This window comes from Phalacrocorax aristotelis, chromosome 14 (assembly GCF_949628215.1).
Source record: "Phalacrocorax aristotelis chromosome 14, bGulAri2.1, whole genome shotgun sequence".
In the NCBI taxonomy this organism is placed as follows: domain Eukaryota; kingdom Metazoa; phylum Chordata; class Aves; order Suliformes; family Phalacrocoracidae; genus Phalacrocorax; species Phalacrocorax aristotelis.
Genome location: NC_134289.1, coordinates 11,010,025 through 11,029,036, shown reverse-complemented (window position 1 = coordinate 11,029,036; position 19,012 = coordinate 11,010,025). Strand labels below are relative to the sequence as shown.

The following is a 19,012-nucleotide window of genomic DNA, read 5'->3' as shown; positions in this document are numbered from 1 at the left end:
TTACTTCTGTGACTTTTGGCAGGTTCAGCCATCTCCCTGGGTAGGTATCTGCTATTTGGAAAGACTGCTGTGCGAAGCAGCTCAGATGTATGTATACTCAGAGCATGCAACCCCTCCCAGTCCTCCCACAGCCAGCCTAGAAAGGCTCACGGGGTCCCCCAGCCCGGAGCTGTGCCCCAAAGCACTGGCACCCTGCGAGCTCCTAGCCTGCAGGGGGCAAAGGCACCTCCCCATCACACTCCTTTCCACAGCTTCCACATCTTTAACACGGACAGGACAGCACCTCACTGGGTCCATGGAACCGTGCAATGACAAATGCGTTTAAAGACTGTGGTGCTTTCATATAAAATGGTACAGGGAGGACATACAAGATCCTTAGATAGAAAACTGCAACCTTACTATACCTGTGTTGACTTAAGTACATTCAAAGAAAAGTCACCTCTTTCCTCCAGCTAACGTGTAACGCTACTACAAAGCTGGCAGACCACGGCGCAATGCACTGCGAAGTAAATTAGAGGGACAAAGTAAACCATGCTGAGAAGGGAGCATTTATGTGCATCAGAGAGTTCTGGATAAAGAAATTTATAGCGAAATGGGACACACAGAATGTCAGAGCAATCTCCACAGGGCTCAGTTCAGCTACTTTTGAACGTCGTACTTCTATTTCCCTTTAGTTTTGCATTCCGAAGCTTCTATGTACTCCCCACGTACATTTTGCTTATAAATAATGGGTACTGACTGGACTTTAAATCTTTTCTATTTCCAGAACTGAGGCACGTGAGGCTCCATAAACGTCCCCAAGTGGCTTCAATTTCTGTCCTCAAGAAAAGATATCAAAAGAAATGCAGGAATGCCTGTCCTAGAAAAAAACATGCAGAAGAAAGAGAAAGATGCATGCAGTAAGGATGAGACCGTAAGTGATTGTTTCCAGGAAAACAAAAAGAAAAAAAAATTGAAGATAGATGACTTAACAACTTTTAATGCTGTAAATTGATGTAAACGAACATAGTAATTGTAAACCAAGCTTTGTTCCAGAGCTGATTTCTTTGTTTCAGGGAACACTAGTTATCCTGCAGCAGTTTATGATCAGAAACTTTGATCTAACATTAGTGTTTCTCACATCCAAGTACACTCTTCCTCCCAACATCCTGCAAAGAATCCCAGTAAGTGTAATATTATTACACAACAGCGGATGCATTACTACACAGTCAGAGATGGCATGTAATTATTTCTTAATAGTACAGAACTATCAAACTATCACCTATGATTCATTTTCAAGCTGTTTTAAGAGACGCTGGATGAGTATGCCTGTAAGTAGTCAACCCAGTGGGTTTAAAGCTTTTTTCCTAAGCAGAGTCACAAACTGTACAGTAACCTCACCCAGAAAGATCGGACCAAAGCCAGGTATGAAAAAGAAATATTATTTGACACATCTGTTTCCACTGACCAAGAAATCAATGACAGAAGAGATGTGCCCTGACTAAACATGGCTTGAAAATGTAGAACTATCTTTCTTTTATTTCTGAGATTCAGGGTGCATTACAGGCTAAATTGGATTTGCATTGCCATTAATACCAGGTAATCCTGTGACACTTTTAATGAGTATCTGAAATCTTCGGTTTCTAGATAGGGAAACATAATGCAGCACTGACTTTTCCGTGGATGTCAAAAGGCAGAGCTGGTATTTGAGCCCAGAGGACACTCCGACACTCTGCCTTCTGGTCAGAGCACTTCCTCCACCCCTCCCTCCCTGCATGCACTAGCAAAGCAGTTCGCAGCCAGCCTTGCCCTCAGCAGCAGGTGGGACTAGGGACTGGTCTCTTCCAACCAAAAGCATGCTATGGTCCTGTGATACTGTTAAAATGAATGTCTATTACATCAAGACCTGCTTTACCTGCTTTAGGAGACAGGTAAAAAAACAAATTAGAGAAATAAACCCTCCAAAAGTTTGTGGTCTACACTAATCACTAGTGGACAAGCACAGCTGGGTTAGATGACCATTTCTCAACTGGGAGGCACATCCCCCTCCCTGAGGAACCATGCTTAGAGCATCACAGCCTCTTGCAATTTCCCAGTCTTTCATGGATTACCACCTTGCGTGATCTTCTCACTGCCCCCACAACTATTTTGAATGGCTAATTACAGGTCACTTGGTTAATTCTACATTAAAAAACAGAGGAAGCTTAATTGCATGGATAGCATGAGATTTTCTTCCCAGGTACTATTGGTTTCCTGCTCCAAACAGGGTAAGGATAAAGCAAGTATAAAGAGAAATGTTTTACGAAACCTTCTAGGAGGGTTCCAGACTGGCTGACAGCAGAGGTTTGGCAGGGTAAAGCCCAGGTTTACTGAGTATTGAATGTAGTCAGTGCTAATAAACAGGTAGATCTGCACGTTTTTTGTTTCTGCAATTGTATAACCAGTCATATTGCCCAATCAGACAAGCATTAACCCATGGTTTTACTGATCACAAACTGACTGCGCTTCTTTACTAATGAAATACCTTCTCTTAATGCATTATATTATTATGCCTTAATGTATTAGAAGACTTCCTAGCGCCTAGCTCAGACTACATGCTCGCATCATGACTATTTGCCTGTTTGTGCTAGGATTTCTAGAATTTTTACCAAGGAATATTCTCCTGTTTTCCACTGGTTTCCTGGCCTATCCATTTGAAATCCTCATAGGCCAAAGGCCTACAAATAGAACTACTACAGAGGCACCACTCTGTCAGCATGGCATACAACTGCTTACTGTGTCCTAAAATCCAGGTGCTTTAAGACCTAATGAAACTCCACTGAAGTCACACAATTACATTTGAAGTAAGCAGGTGTCTCAATGGCTAAAAGAGAATTAATGGATTTAAAAAGCAACAGAAGAAAAAAAAGACAAAAAAAGAAGAGGACAGTTTGGGAACAAATAGAATTACTTGCTAATCTCTTTTTTTTTTTTTTTAATAATGATTAGGCAGTGCCAAAACTTCCTGTCCCACCACTGCAACAGACCTTACGCATGTACCTACAGTGCATGAAGCACTTGGTGCCAGAGGAGCAATTTAGAAAGACTAAGGTCATCGTGGAGCAGTTTGGAATTGCAGGAGGCCTGGGGGAATCCTTGCAGCAAATCCTTGAGGAAAGAAGGGAAAAGACAACAAATTGGGTAAGTAAATGCAAATGAGAAAAATAATTGCTGTGTTGGATGATGCTCATTTACAAACTTTTTGTGATGTTCTATGTGTGATCACTGCTTTCTTTTAGTGGGTCAAAGAAAACAGGTCATATCAGATTCTACCAAAGGGAATGAATATTGCAGACATATTAGGCTAGGATTTTCAAACGGTGTAAATATCCATACCATTATTATGTTTACAGATCAACAGTTTATTGGCATAAATGAGGCAATTCATGCACCTCAGGTCCATGCACGCAGGCATCAGCTCTACCGGTAGGAAGCACTGTATTACATCCTTTCTGGATGTAATTTTGTCCTTTCCCTTTAATAAGAGGATTTAAAGTTTTTATTAAAATGAAAAATGCTTTCTGATAGGGCTATAAAAGGTGCCTTGCATACCCATCTAGCCAAAGCTGTGATCCAGTCAAAATATTCTAGAATGGAATACTTTAGGATAGGAATTACTCTTTTAATTTAAAACTAGTATTTGCCATTCATTGTCACACTGTACCAATGTAGTTACCCTGATGTATTTGCTTTGCCAAATATACATACACATGTATAGAGATATATATATCACATAGACTATGCTGAGACCTCAGCCTTTAAAAAAGCACAGCTTTCTGCTTCCCAAGACAGAAATATTGAATAAACCGTAGATAAAATATATCTTATTATTCCACAGTTCATCCTGCCTGTATTAACCACGTTAGAATATGGCAGCTGAAAACTAGAAACACTGATCTCCTTTAAGTCTTTCCATCCCAGCAAGGAAGAGAGACACTGAATGGTTTCGTGGACTCAGTGAAATCCTGCAGGCTTGCTACCGACGTCAGTGAAGTGTGGTTCTCCCTTAACTTTTCAGTTGTGTGACCCACAAGAAAACCCCATCAAATTGCTGCTATAGTCAGAAAAAAAGGCTACAGTACTGGCAGTGCTTTTATTTTAAAAGCAGTGCTTAATTTTTGAACCACTTGTTGCCACAGTCTGAGGGCTCCACTAAATGCCGCCCAATCTCGTTTTGTTATTCGGATCATAGAACTTCATGGTTTTGGTGGCTAAATTAACCATCGCTTAAGTAGTGTTCCTGATAACAGAGTGTTCCAGGAGACAACTGTTCGTTTAACCACTTACAGCCTGAAAATTACAGAGGAAGGATGTGTAAGTGTTTTCTGAAACATCTCAACTTTAAATACTGGTTATTAAAATTAAATACCCGATTCTTAAGATAAATTAGAAATTTATTTGGAATTGAACTTGCCAGGAGTACAGCTCTAGCCTGCTCTCCTGAAGACTCCAGAGACTGTGGGGGAAGCATCTGTTCTAACAGCAATGAAATATCTCAGAGGAGAACTTTTTCAAGCGATGCATGCATTTGTAATTATTTTTGCATAATTTCATTGTTATTCATAGTTACTTTGCGCAAAGCATGCCCGCAAAACTCAGAAAGACCATTTGATCTTTTTATGAAAGCCTCCATTTTCCAAATAATGATTCTTCAAGCTCTGCTCAGACATAAAGGAATGCGGTTACCACACTTCTGCGTTTCCAATAAAAATGGTTAGAAATTTAATATGTGCGTCTGTCTGGGTCAAGCATCAGTAACCTGCATTTGTGTCAGTGGACACAGAGGGAATTCTCCACGTGGCCTTATCCACATGCCAGTATCTGCAGGACCGAACCATTAGGCTCAGGAAATTCTTTTCCTGCTCTGTCTTGCTGCAGGACAGTACCTGCCGGCTAACAATAGAGCATCTTGGCATCACCGACGAATATTTGAGGCCCCCTGAGGAAAGCCATCGCTAGTAAAATTCTGTCCATCTCTTAAATATATCCCAATCGCTATTCAAGAGTCAGCAGTTAGCATGTTGTACTCAGACATTTTTTTACTGTAAAAAGAAACAAACAACAAAACACCCAAACCACCACAATATGGAGCTTGTTTACTTTTTAATGGAACACGCTGCAAATTGCCATCGATTGAAAAATAGGATTACGGAATTGCGGCTGATTTCAGCTGAGCTGAGGTCACAGAGCTCAGGCTGAAAGTGCTCAGGAGCTCCATTAATCAGAGCCCATGCCTGACACCAGGAGCACCAGGCACTCTCCCCTCACCCCCAGGCTGCCTTTCCGCATGTTGTTCATAGCTCTAAGATTTCATGTCCCCTTCCCATAGGTGTTTAACTACTGGCTGGATGACATGTACCTCAACAACCGGCTAGCTCTTCCAGTCAACTCCAGCCCAGCTATTATCTTTGCTCGTCAGTATTTCAAGGATGTAAATGACCAGCTGAGGTAATGTACTATGACTTTGCAGCTTTTGCTAAATGAAAGGATATTTTAAATGTACTGCTTTTGCAAAAAGACAATCAACTTTCATTAAAAAATGAGGGCTGTAACCATTAAATGTTTTCCTACTGGGTCTGTTGAAGGAGGGCAGTGTTTCTGGGGTTACTCATACTGATATTTAGAAATGAAAGTGTCTTTACTATCACATTTATTGCGTGGAAAAAAATGTCATGGGATTTATAATTTTGTAAAGGAATATTTGCTAAGTTTTCATTGTATAATTCAAGTAAAACACTTCGAAATGGAAAAAAATACTAATTTCAGACACATTGTTTAAAGGAAAACGATCTTTAACACGCCATCACTAAGACTTGTAGCCACCCTGCAAACCGAAAAGGCCACACTGGCATTAAATTGTCCCTCTCAGGTGCCGAAAAGGGCACCAGAAACACAGGGGATCTAAGACTAAAAACTGAAAAATCATTCCTCCCCAAGCACACTGCTTCCTTCAGGCCCATCCTGCCCAGCCCTGAACTGCCATTTTTCCTTTGAGCTGTCGTGGGCAACTACAATCGTTTAAAAAGCAAAAAGGCTAGCAAGTAGGTAAGCACAGAATATACCTCTCCAGACACCCTTAAAACAGGATTCCATTCTTCAGCCTTTGCCAAAACATTTTCTCCTTTTAAAGCAGTAAACCAGATTAAATCTACCTTCGTATAGTGCAATTTTCCTCTTTGCTTTTAGCACTCTCTAGCTGCTCATTACTGAAAGGATTAACTGCATGCGAATTTATGCTATTATTAAACAGCCAGAACATTGAAGCCGATATGTGTTATTTTAACATTTTGCACAGACAGCCCATGTATCTTTTCACTGTACTTGAAACATAACTATAAATGCTTCCATTCATTACTGACTAAATTTATTGTGCACACAGCTTTTGAAAAACCTCCACTTTGCATTTTCTAATTCACGTGCTTTAACAAGGAAATATTTTTCTCTGAGCCTCCCATTCAGACTCAGCGCAAGTGGGCAGTGTCAGGAAATAATACACCTGTCCACAGCTCTGCAGAAAGACTATCTGCTTAGGACGAGAGGTACTCTAATAAACTGGACAGCTTATGAGTATTGGTATCGAAACCCACGTTAAGGATTCTATTAAGTATTCAGCCTCTGCTCCCATTCTCTAAATAAATGCTTCCAGGCTTCCTCCTGTGGTAGTCTGCTTAAGCATTTGAAGGGACCGTCTCTAGGATTTCATATTTCTCTTGACATGAATTAATTTAGGTTTTGGGTGGGGGCAGGGGGCTCTTCTTGCCAGGCCAGAAGACTTTCTCTCCTTATGCTGTGTCATCAATCATTCAGGCTCTCCTCTGTCTCTCAGAAACCGCCCAGCGTTGCCAAATGACAAAAGACTGATGTCACTTCTATCTGCTACTTGCAGGTTTGCCGCCAATCTCATTTCAGGAGTGCAGGACTATAAAGCTCTACTGGACACGTAAGTAGCTTGGAAGGAGAGCTGCTGCTTGAGTATCCGCACGGCTTCTGATTCAGGGGTGCTCTAACATGCCCAAAGTCAGGCTGCTCTGCACCTCTCCACCATTTGGAAGGGCTGGGGCTCCAGCACGCTTCAGGGGCAAGCGCTTCAGCAATATTTTTATGCGCTTTCTGCTTTATTACTGCAATCTAACAGGTAGGAGAAGGACCCTTTTTGATGCCTGGTAGTCATCACTCTAACATGCGCAGTGCAGCCCAAAGGACACATGCAATTAGCCTATCAGAGCTATTGAGAAAACACCAGTAAGTCTGTCCTCCCCAGCCCCAAAGAGCAGCAGCAGTTACACAGCCTGCACACCTTCCCTGGCACCGGACACCTGACAGGGTGCTGCAGCCCCTCCACGTTCTGCACCCTCCATTTAGAACATCAGCCCCCACCTTTTCTCCCCCTCAAAAAGAAAAATGCATTCCAGCAAGGGAAGGAAACCTTACCGCAGACAGGCCAGTTCAGTGGCTAGTAAAAATAAGAAGTTACTTATGCCATTGTTACTTTCTGTATATAAACACAGGGGAAATCCATGATTCTGTGTCATGTATGAGGTAGCTCATAACAGCATTTTACATAGCACTTCTTAACCTCACCTAGTACATTCCAAGTCTAATGCTTAAATCACTGCTCTCCCAAGAATAGGAACAGTGGAGAGCCAAGCACAGTAGACACCGCATCACAGCAGGGCAGGGGTCATTTTCCTGTCTGGAAATCCAAGAGGCCTGTGCGATAGGCTTTAACCAACACTTAGCTGGATGAGGAAGGCAAAGTCCAGATTCAGTCAACAAAGTCCCTATCATCTATGAATTAGATAAAAAAATGAGGAGGAGGCTACTTGATTTTTCACTTCAAACGTCTGACAGCTACTCAGAAAGTATAGAAGAGGTACTTATTTAAAAGCACGTGCTTTTGTCCAAGATATGCCATGCAACTGCACCGGTGTGCTGCGAAGTACTACTGCATACTAATGTAGTTCATTGCATCTTTATATGACAGCATCTGAGACGAGACAAACCAACCACATTGCTCAAGCAAGGGATAATTTAAATTCTTATTATTTCAACCTGGCTACTTTAGATCCAAAGACTCCTGTGATCAAATTTACTTGCTTTAAATCAATAATCATTTAAATCCTCACCACTGTGTCCTCATATTGTTATTACTGTTTGCATATTGCCCCTCCTGTATCGTCACGAGGACACCATGACTGTAACATTCTCAGTTCCTTGTTGCTGTTAAGGACTTCTACCAGCAAGTGTACTGCCAGCTTCTCTTGGATCATCCCACATGCCGACGCACAATATTCCAGCCCAGAGCCAGGCATTTAAACTGTGCAGATACTCTATGCAGTTGCCAGGACTAAATCTTTCAAACAAAGCCTAACTTGGATAAAAGAGTTACAAGATCTTACATGGACATCTCCTAAACCAGTACAAGATTTTCTGGTGCCATCAGTGAGTCAGTAACCCCTTTCTTAAATGCTGTAGTTACAGATTTTCTTATCTAAATCTACCATGCTATGCTACTATTTTCAATCATCATAGATGTTCTTTAACACTCTGTTAAATATAAGAGGATTTGTGCATTATGCAAAATGTGGGAGAAGGAGAACACTAATAACCATGTTTTGCTGATAAGGAACAAAAAAAATTAAGCATCTGTACAAGGAAATAAGTGATATAAAGAGTTTGAGAGCCAGCAACTAAAGTGAATATCCCTGGTTTAGAACAGCAACAGTTCTAAAAAGACAGATAAAGATAAGCTAGCATAAAACATTACCCCATATCACCTGCACAACAGCAACTGTCCTTGCGTGCTTCTTCACCCCTGCCCCTCTCTGGCAGGCTGGAAGCTTAGTCCTTTTTTGCTGAGGAAGAACCTCTGCACCACGCGACCTTCCTCCCCCTGTGGTCTCCGCAGCCTCTCCCGAGTGACAACACCATTATTTCCTGCTGCAGCATCAGTGGGATGTTTTACAATCCATAATCATAATTGTGATAACTTCTTTTTTTCCCCGGATACTAAAGCAGCCTTTTAGGAGGTGTTGTTTTCACATGCCTTCCAATAAAAATGGAATAGGTTTTCAGCACTTACTCCCCAATAGGTCTAAGTAAAGAGCACCACATAAGGGAGGCTCTGTGGAAACCAGAAACGCCCCCTGTGTTGCCCCAGCCGTTCCTGTTCATCAGGCAAGACCCTCTCACACGCCCTCTAACAACTCTGCGCAGTACAGGGCTGCTGTGATTTGCAGTGAATTTCATCAGCACATTTTTCAAGGTGCTAGGTCTTTTCCAGCTCTTCTACTGAATTCCGGCCTGGCAAGTGTCTGGGGTCCCATCTAGGCAGGCTTCCCACGCACATTGCAAAGCTGCTTGTGACCTGCTATTCTTTCCATTTCCACTAGATGATAATGCTATTGCTTAATGAGTATGCATGGAGCTGCCAGGAATGATGTATTTAACTTTGGTATGGGAATTAATCTATTTCCCTTATACTGTAATCTCATTTTATTATTCAATTTGTGTTATACCTGATCTAATTGTAACAGAACAAAGGACAGATTAGATTTCTTTTCCTTTCTGTCTCTCTCTCCCCTCTCTCCCCTCTTTTCCTCTGGCTTTGTTTTTCTCCTTCTCTCTCTCCAGCCATGCTTTACCTGTTGATTTTGCTCGTGGACAGCTGTCTGGTCATCCTCTCTGTATGAAGCAATACTATGGACTCTTTTCTTCCTATCGTCTTCCAGGACATACCAAAGATACCCTCGTGGCCCAGAAAAGCAGTGTAATGCCAGAACCAGAGCACATCATTGTTGCTTGTAACAATCAGGTAAATGAGTGTTCTTTTTCTTATACCTTTCTACATTTCTTAGTTTGCTTAAATTCACTCAAGAAGAGCCTAACGTAATCACTGTTCAGAGACACAATTAGCGTGCTGCGTATGAGCTCCCTTCTTACCAAGCATTCGCTGTCAATATTTCCAAAAGATGCTTCTGCAGCATTTTTGTCCTTAGCCCACATTATGTTCCAAGCACAGTGATGCAGAAAGGAGGAATGTGGCAGAATTCATTTGCTCTCTCATTCAAACAAAAACATTTATTAAACAGAGATGAAACCACGGAGGAAAAAAAAAATCTTATTACACTGCATTTGCTGGAAATGCTCTTCTCTTGACAGTCAAGAATTGGTGCGCCACGCAGGGCATACATACCACCATCCCACGCAGGGGGGGCCTCAGCTATGCCTGAAGAAGTCAGCACAGGTGCAGGCAGAAATACTGAAGCATTAGAGTGTATCTGCCCCAGCCAATAAATGCCATCAAGCAGCAGAGTGTATTGGCTGGGCAGAGTACCTTGTAGCCCAGCCTGACTATTTGTCCTGCTGGAGCTGTGCCTGCAGGTCCCCGTGGAATGAAGCGGTAGATCCCAGCGGTCCCTTCCCAGGAAGTCCTGTTCATCACCTCAGTGGGAAGTTCTTTATATTCTCTAGGTTATTTTTAAATAAATAATACCGTGGAAATTATTTACATACTTTCTGATGTTATCTCTTCAGGTATTTTTTTAAGCTTATTCAAATAATGTATGTTTTATCTGAGCCCAACACAGAGTCGAAGTCCCCTATAGCAACTGGCGTTACACTGGTGTAAAAACACAGGCGGGGTGAGCCCTGGGCCAGTGCCCAGTGTGTTTGCACTCCGCTGCCTGCAGGCCTGGCTCTCCAGGCAGGACTTCAGCACCTCAAGACCCACCCAGGCGAAAGCAAAACGTTGGACCAGTAAGGGTCCAACCCATCTGTGACTGCTCTTCTGACTTCTGTCATTTTTTTGCAGTTTTTTGTTTTGGATGTTGTCATTAATTTCCGTCGTCTCAGTGAGGGAGATCTTTTCACTCAGTTACGAAAGATAGCCAAAATGGCAGAGAATGAAGAGGAAATGCTGCCTCCAATTGGCCTGCTGACAACAGACGGAAGAACAGAATGGGCAGAGGCCAGGACGATCCTTATGAAAGGTTAGCAGCAGCAATCCCAGCTTTTTCTTCTTCATCATCTTCCTTCTTTTCCTCCTCCTCATCATTGCCTTTCTTTGCTGGGAGTGAACATTACAGCAGATAAAGGACTGAACGTGCAACCTCACTGCTGAATTTTTCTAGCAGGAGGAAACTCAATACGTGTAAGTGTTCAGATGCGTGTTACCAGGGAAGCGGCAGATATGGTTTGGCCCTTTGGCTGTATATATTGAAGTGTTACACCACGTAAATAGCTCTCACTCCATTCTGTTTTTCATCACATAAATTGCATTACATCAAATTTTGTGATTTGTCTCTTTCTTCACATCCATTTTGTACCAACAGGAATGATATATCCTCTTAGCTTTTGGCAACTATTAGACATTTTTCATCTCATCTAACAGAGGTATCTATAAGTTAAACACCTATTGAATCTAGCTGTGTACTGTCTCTAGTCAATGGAGAAAAGCAGAAAGTACCAGGGCCGATTCATCCAACCCTTCAGTAAGTATCTAGGAAAGGTGGCACCAGTTGTTGTCTGGGGATAGTTCTCCCTCTCTTCCAACAGGCAGCATTTCGCTGCCTTGGATTCTGGACTCAAACACCTGACCTTGAAACAGCTGGAAAAAAAAGGGTGGGATTAGTCACCTCTATCACTTAACACCTTACATATTTTACCTTGAAGCTAAGTCATGTAAATGCCCTCTTCTTGCCATTTTAGATCACTTAGGTATTCACTTTTCCCTCCTGAAAAGCACGTTAACCCATCTCTTTATCCCCAGTTCAGCAATGCTACAGGAAAATATTGCTGTTTTACTAATGCCCTGGAATATACAAGAGTTGGCAACAGTCTCAAAATATGTTTACCATCCCAAGGAAGATCCTTCCCTTTTCTTATTCAAGTTTATCTGTGCTTATAACAACTTCATATAGATAAACGCACACACAGAGCGCTGGCCATTATTACACGGTACCAGTCTCATCTTCAAGCTTTCCCCTCCCCTTCCTGTCTTTTCTTTTTAAAGCAGGAGAAAAAAAAATCCTTACTTTAATGAAAACAGATAAACACCTAATCCTTTATTTTCAAGACACTTAAGTAAAACAGTGAGTAATTTGAAACCTGCAGCAAAATCATCTTTTTAAACCTACATCATCCTAAAGGAAAAAGGCAGATCAAGAAAAACTAGCAGAACCATCTCTACAGTGTTTTTGCATTGCCTGGCACTTGCCAAAAACCAGATTCTGTGCTAGCGAATATCACAGAACCCCGATGTGACCGTTCTAATCTAAGCAGGAATCCCATCCTCGACCACTCTTATTAGCACAGCTCCTCTACAAAGCATAACACATTGCTGTTACACACGGACACATGACTATTAACGGCCCTTTTTTCTTTCTTATCTGTGGTGAAATGTTCATGCAACAACTGACAGAGGAAAAGAATAACCTCTAGTGAAGCCCTGTGAGGTGGAAGGGGTCACTCCACAACTGTTTTGTACTGGGCAGGGAAATAGGATGCTTCAGGACTGAGAAGACCTATGCCATGCTTTGCAGAGGTTATGAAAGAGATATACATGGGCCTGCATGGACCTACAAGTAGAGGACAGGTCTTCTGGGTGAGAAAATTTCAAAGATATTGTAACAGACCCCGCCGTTGCTGATTTATAAACACATTCAGCATTTTAATTGCATTCAGGCTGCAGAACTAACTCACTCTCCTAAGAAGAGGAAGTGAATTCTTACTGCTGTAGGGGCTGCTGTCCCACGCACACTATACCTGAATTTGATTCAGAACTGTCCTCTCACATGTTCCTTTTTAAAACAAAAACCCAAACCCCCAACTAACCAAAAGCTCACTGGCCAATTCAATGCAGTTGTGTGCATTAGAAAGGAAGAAGGATGAGAAATGTCTTGCAGGGCTTTAGGCTTGTTCTCACACTTCTCCTCTCTTTCAGCTCTTTCTGGAAATATTTATTTTCCATCCCAAGTCATGGTTCATGAGCTCTTGTGCGGTTCATTGCCTGCATTACATGGTAATTTTTTCAGTGTTTGATCAGCTGTCTGGACATGTCTGCTTCTTTCTGTAAAGGCATCTTTCCCCTACTATTCTGTTTCTAGCAGAACTTAGTTTTACTCACTCTAATACCTAGATGCAAGGTACCCTGAAGCCATATGTCAGAATAAGGGCTTCATATCTGTCAAAGATGTGTGGGCAGCAACCACAATGAGATATATATAAACCCATCAGACAACTTAAAGCAGAATGCTGAGCAAGCTGTGAGCAGTTTGTAAATCACTATCCAAGCAGCTTTTCCTTGAAGGTGCCTGTCCGCAAATACCAGCAGCTGATGTATACGGGGCAACCTCCATTCACAAGGATCTTCTCAGCCCTTGCATTGATGTACCCAGACCCTCAATGGAATAAATATCACAATTAGGGTGAGCCCTGCAACCATCAGATACTAGGAGAGCTTTACAGCCAAGAGGACAGGGACAAGTGTTCTCCCTTATAAAGCTTCTGAATGCTTTCAAAGGCAAATCATAGGGACATTGGTGTTTCGCATGTTGTATGGGTGCACAGGTCACTGGCGAAAGCTCAACCTATCTGCGTGCTCCATCAATTACAATCTCTTGGCTCAAGTCTTGCTGGGAGCCGGCAGGAACGCCAGGTGCCTTCTCTAGGATTCTGCTCCTGTAGGCAAGGGAAGACAACACACCGTGCTCCACCAGGTCCCCATGCAGCCTGCAAGGAGTCAGGCTGGCCACCCCTGCCCATGGCTGCCAACACGCCCTCGCACGGGCCGCCAGACAGCCACAGGCAGTACCTCACCATAACCTGCAAGAGGCCACAGCTCCCCCCTTCCTTCTCAGCTGCTGCTATCACTTGCCTCTCCTTCTCATGACACCTTTTTCATTTCTTGCATATTTACGTTCTTTTTTACCACACAGCATCTGGAGAACAAACCTGGATGATAACAAGTATCTGGTTTTTTTTCTAGCTCCTCACTAACCTATGCTACTCCTTTTGGGAATGTATATTTTTTCTTACCTTGAAAAATGCTGTTCTTTCAGAGGATCAAGCTAATTTTCATATTTGCAGACAGTAAAAACATGCACATTTTGAAATGGCTCCATATTTCAAATGCAAATCAGAATTGTTTAATTCTTTCAGCTGAAATAATCTCCTGAATTGAGCACAGATTTGTTGAACCTAGCACAGACTTGCAAGAAGTTTTGATCAATCTGAATTCATATCTTTAGTTAAGAACATTCTGAAACATTCTGAAACACAAATATTTTCACCAAAATCTAGCAAAACCAGCAGAAGAAAGCTGATCTCTTAAGAATGGAGGGAATTTTGAGTTGATGTTTGAAAGCCCTTTTTCCTTTCGTCTTGTTAACAACCATTAAACAGTAATTAATGACATCATATGCTTTTGAATAAAACAAGTTCTTGTTATAGGTTCCACACTTTTACCCTTTCAATTAGGAGCTGTATTATGTGCTGTCCACAATTAAACGTTTCCTATGCCTCAAATTAGCCCTTAGAAGCAAGCAAATATTTTCCTTCATAATATTTCTGAGTTAAAGAAACTAAGAAAAAGACCCCACATAAATGTACCATAAATAAAGAGGAAAGTGATGAGGACAATATAAAAATAGCCTTTGTAGCCCACCTGTAGAAGCAAGAGTGACAGGGTAGGGAAAAGAAACAGAGAAAGAGGGCCAGAAAAAGCACGTTTTATTCAGCAGTACACTAGTGACAGGAGGGAAGTGGAACGTGGCACCCCGTGGTTTTGGCAATACCACGTTCAAAACCTAATCTCAAGAGCTCATCCACAGATGTTTCCTCATGTGATGTAGGCGATACACCCAGTCCAGGGATCATTCCTCTAAAGTACAATAAACGACCAAGGGCAGGAGAAAGAAGAGGGTTTTAATACAAGAACACAAAAAACCCCACGGGCTTTGCTGTTCCCTGTCCAGAAAATTCTTTCAATGGGAGACCAGCACAAAACCAGCACAGGCTCTGCTGTTCCAGAGCAGAATGCTGCAGCACTGCAGCAATAGCGTGAGCTCTGAAATTCTCTATTTTCCACCTGTCCTCTCTGTAACTGTTACACATAAGTAAGCATTGCTGGCTTTAAGAGTCAAATAGATCTATTTCGTAATATAATTACTTCAGGAAATGAAAGGCTGAAAAAGAAAGTGGATATTATTGAATCATATGAAAGATACACAGAGATATTGCAAAAGTTAACGCATGAATGAATGCCTTGGTGTAAGGTTTCCTTGCACTGAGGCGTTCTGCTGTTGAGAGAGCTCTGCAGACACCAGCTCATTGCGGAGTCGGGGTCAGATCTCCGGTGCTCTCCAAGGCAGCAGGGTTCCCCAGCCAGTCTGGCACTACAGGTAAGAGGATGTGAACATTTCACTCTTTTATCCACAGACTCTACTAACCGCGACTCTCTTGACATGATTGAACGGTGCATCTGCCTGGTGTGCCTGGACAGCCCAAGTGGGGTGGAACTGAATGATACAAACATGGCATTGCAGCTGCTACATGGGGGAGGCTACCATAAAAACGGGGCCAACCGCTGGTATGACAAACCCATGCAGGTAAAAACCTTACAGATATTACGGATATGATATTACTTGCACATGGCAAGGGACTCCAGTTGCTCTTGTGGTAGGGTCCACTTGGAATCAAGTGGGAGAAAGAGGGGAAGGTGGTGTCAGCATCTGCCAAGGCAGGGTTGGTGTGAGCAGCGCTGCTCCTTGCAAGGCGGGGGAAGCAGACCTCCTCCTTGCTGGCAGTAGTGGGCCTTCTCCAACACAGGTATGCTTTCACCTTCCCCAAAGTGGCCCTTTGCACTTGACGAGGTAGACAGATACACAGATATACAGGTAGGTAGACATCTGATTAAAAAAAAATCCCCAAAACAGTATGCATTTAATTACACTCAATCAAATGAAATAAAAATGCTGGACTAGCATCCCAGAACAAAAAAGAAAAGCACAGTAGTTTTCTCTGTTCTCATACGTTTTCCTGACCTCCTAGAAATGCTACTGCTTACAATTTAGCACATGTTTAAGCTAGTATTAAGCTCTCACTTAACAGACTGCTTACTAATTTAATAACATCCTTGTTGAGACTTTTCTGGAAGTATTGGCTTCTCCAGCCTTTTTCCATAATCAGATTTTGGTTGTCATATCTGAAAGCGTCGCACTCTTATTTTCACATTTTGCAAGAGACCCAGGGTGAGGCAATGTATTAGTCTCCAACTGTCAACAATGTTGACACCTCATGAAAAACTGAAAAAAACCCCAACTGTTACATTGCTTGTGCAACGCTTGTTGCTTTTGCCGTGTCTAAGAACAACAACGTGGAAAGAGAAACCACTAATTCTCTTGCACTGCCTTGCCCCAGTGCCAATACATTGCAGTAGGCATTCCTGATTTATGCAGCTGCAAATGACATTACTAGCAGACGCCAGTGCTGTTTTTTGAAAGAACAACCATTAGCCTTTAGTTAGAATCCTCTGTCATTTGCAGGGCCACTAGTTGAGATGTTTCAAGTGGATGAGAATAAACAAGATTTTGCTTACTAACAGAAGGTAGCAGAAACCAAATAAATTTGCATATTATATGGGAGAGCTTCATCTGCCCAGGTGTATTCAGGCCAGAAGTAGTTCAAAGGTGAAGAGAAATTCTTAGGGAAAAAAGAACCCATTTTCTTTCATATAAATGCAGATTATGTAGGAAGCCGTTCTCACAGTAGGACTTGTTCTTTCTCTCCGTATTCTTCTTCAGCTTTGCAGTAAAGCATCAGAAAATGTCCAGGTAAAGTTTTTGCATCACCCACTCACTCTGTGAAAACCTCATGGGAACCAGGGAGACAGGATGCGTATGTGTGATAAAAATGTGCAGAGTGAGCTGAGTGGGAGAAGTCTGGCCAAGGACACTTCAAAAGAAGTGGGGGGGAAAGTCCAGAAAAAGGATGGGAAACATGTGAGACAGCTTGCAGTTTTGTCCTAGACGTGTGCTTTTGTTTGAGATGCATAAGTAACCAACTGCATGGGGGTATCACAGAGCTACAGTGCAGCAGGTTAAGTGTCACCAGTTGTACCATGTGTATGCTATGAAATCAGGAATAAAGACAAGTAAGAGGGAAATTAAGAAAATGCCACAAAACAAGGGTAAGGAGGAAGTAGGGCAGTAAAACAAACTACGAGAAAGCTTTCAAATAAGGATGAGGTTGCTCATTTGACATGATACTTGTAATGGAATGTGATCCTAAGGGACTTCCCAGATTCAGAGGTTGCATTGCCCCCAAATGTGGAAAGAGAACCCTGGCCTGTCTTTCCGTTGCTGGTTTTTCTCTAATGTAAAGCAGATGCTAAATCCAATTTCTGGACCCCAGCGGGAATTGCTAAAATTTACATTCTCGTAGGACTCAGTCCAAAACAGCAGCATGAAAGGGATTCAATGCAACACTGTTCACAGGACAAGAAAGTCTCCTCTGATGTCTGTAAGTCACCCACTGATCTGTGAGTCAAGGAAGTTCCTGATATGAGCAATAAGAAAACCACAGGAGAACAACAATAACTTTTGTTAGGTTGCCATCATGGGTAACTTACCCAGAACATGATTTATTCCCTGTATATCTTGCACCTGTTCTTTTCCTTGCTCAGTTTGTGGTAGGAAGAGATGGAGTCTGCGGTACCGTGTGCGAACATTCTCCTTTCGATGGCATCGTACTGGTGCAGTGCACTGAACACTTGCTCAGGCACATGTGAGTCCCCTTTCAGTACAGCTATTGTACCCACTCCAGCCCCTGGGAAGCCTCTGCCAGGGACAATTTCCCCCTGATACACAGGGCCACTAAGACCCATATAACTGTTGGAAATCAGTCCTCTAAACTGCTAAAAAAAAAGCAGTGTTTAACAAATAGATTATTCCTGTGACCCTAATGACTTTTCTCTGACATACCAACAGGAAAGAAAGCTCCAAGAAATTAGTCCGAGCCGATTCAGTGAGCGAACTTCCTGCTCCACGGAGGCTAAGATGGAAATGTTCCCCTGAAATTCAGGCACACTTGGCATCATCAGCAGAAAAACTCCAAAGGTAAAACAGATGCCTCATTTTTCTCATCAATGACTGCAAGCTGGGAGCTGCCCAGAGCCGGGAGTGCAGGCATGCGTTTCCTCCCAGAGGCTCTCCCTGCCCTCCCGCTCCTCCTCATCTTCCCAAGCTGGACATACCTAGCATCTCTTTGCGGGACAGCACCCTTATGGGCTGGAGCTACGTCACTGCATTCAGGAATTGCATTACCATTGTTTTCCTTCCATGTAAATATTAGGAAAGCTGAAGACCACGGGAAAAACGGCTGAGTCCTATTTGCACGGGATGCAAACAGTGCAGGTCGTCTGTTTTTGTGCATGCACATTATGGGTTTGACCTGACTAAAGCCAAAGCCAGGGCAATGGGGATATCTATATGGGACAGTAGATTACAACTGGTTTGAATATAAATTTGAATTCAGGAATGTAATTTGTTTACAACCATGTTGCTCCTGCAAAGGTTATTTCTTCTGACTGTGTTTCCAGACACAGTTATAAAAGATTTGCATGATCTTTGGGGGTGAGGATGGCAACGAGAGATTTTTTTTTTTTCAAATTATTTCACCTCAACACTCAGGCCTGTGATGTCTCTGTAGAGAATTAACACATTGTCTGCATGATCAGCTGTAAGTATGTTCAGTGTGATTGCATTAAATGAGATCGCAAAGTGATTAGGAGCATACATGAGAGTATGAAAACATTCAGGATGCAGAGTAATTCCTTTCTGGTTTTAAGCCAAGGTAGTAGCCCTCTAAATTGAGAGTTGCAAGGAGCTTACAGCCTTCATCAGGTTCTAAATCTACCCATTTCTCATATTAGTAAATCTCACAGAAATTTGTTGAGAACAAAGGAGGCCCTGGCTTAGGCTTCAGGAGTGGAAAC

General features: G+C 42.4%; 1 protein-coding gene across 1 annotated transcript in view; it reads left to right on the top strand.

Annotated features, from left to right (window-relative positions):
- Nucleotides 1-19,012, top strand: part of CHAT (choline O-acetyltransferase) — a 32,845-nt gene that overhangs the window by 2,264 nt on the left and 11,569 nt on the right. Inside the window, exons 2-10 of the mRNA XM_075109646.1 lie at nucleotides 767-913; nucleotides 2,968-3,159; nucleotides 5,348-5,466; nucleotides 6,905-6,958; nucleotides 9,652-9,832; nucleotides 10,832-11,009; nucleotides 15,457-15,626; nucleotides 17,702-17,802; nucleotides 18,006-18,134. Of these exons, the coding sequence (XP_074965747.1) occupies nucleotides 851-913; nucleotides 2,968-3,159; nucleotides 5,348-5,466; nucleotides 6,905-6,958; nucleotides 9,652-9,832; nucleotides 10,832-11,009; nucleotides 15,457-15,626; nucleotides 17,702-17,802; nucleotides 18,006-18,134 (1,187 nt within the window). The 5' untranslated portion in view covers nucleotides 767-850. The remainder of the gene's footprint in view (nucleotides 1-766; nucleotides 914-2,967; nucleotides 3,160-5,347; nucleotides 5,467-6,904; nucleotides 6,959-9,651; nucleotides 9,833-10,831; nucleotides 11,010-15,456; nucleotides 15,627-17,701; nucleotides 17,803-18,005; nucleotides 18,135-19,012) is intronic.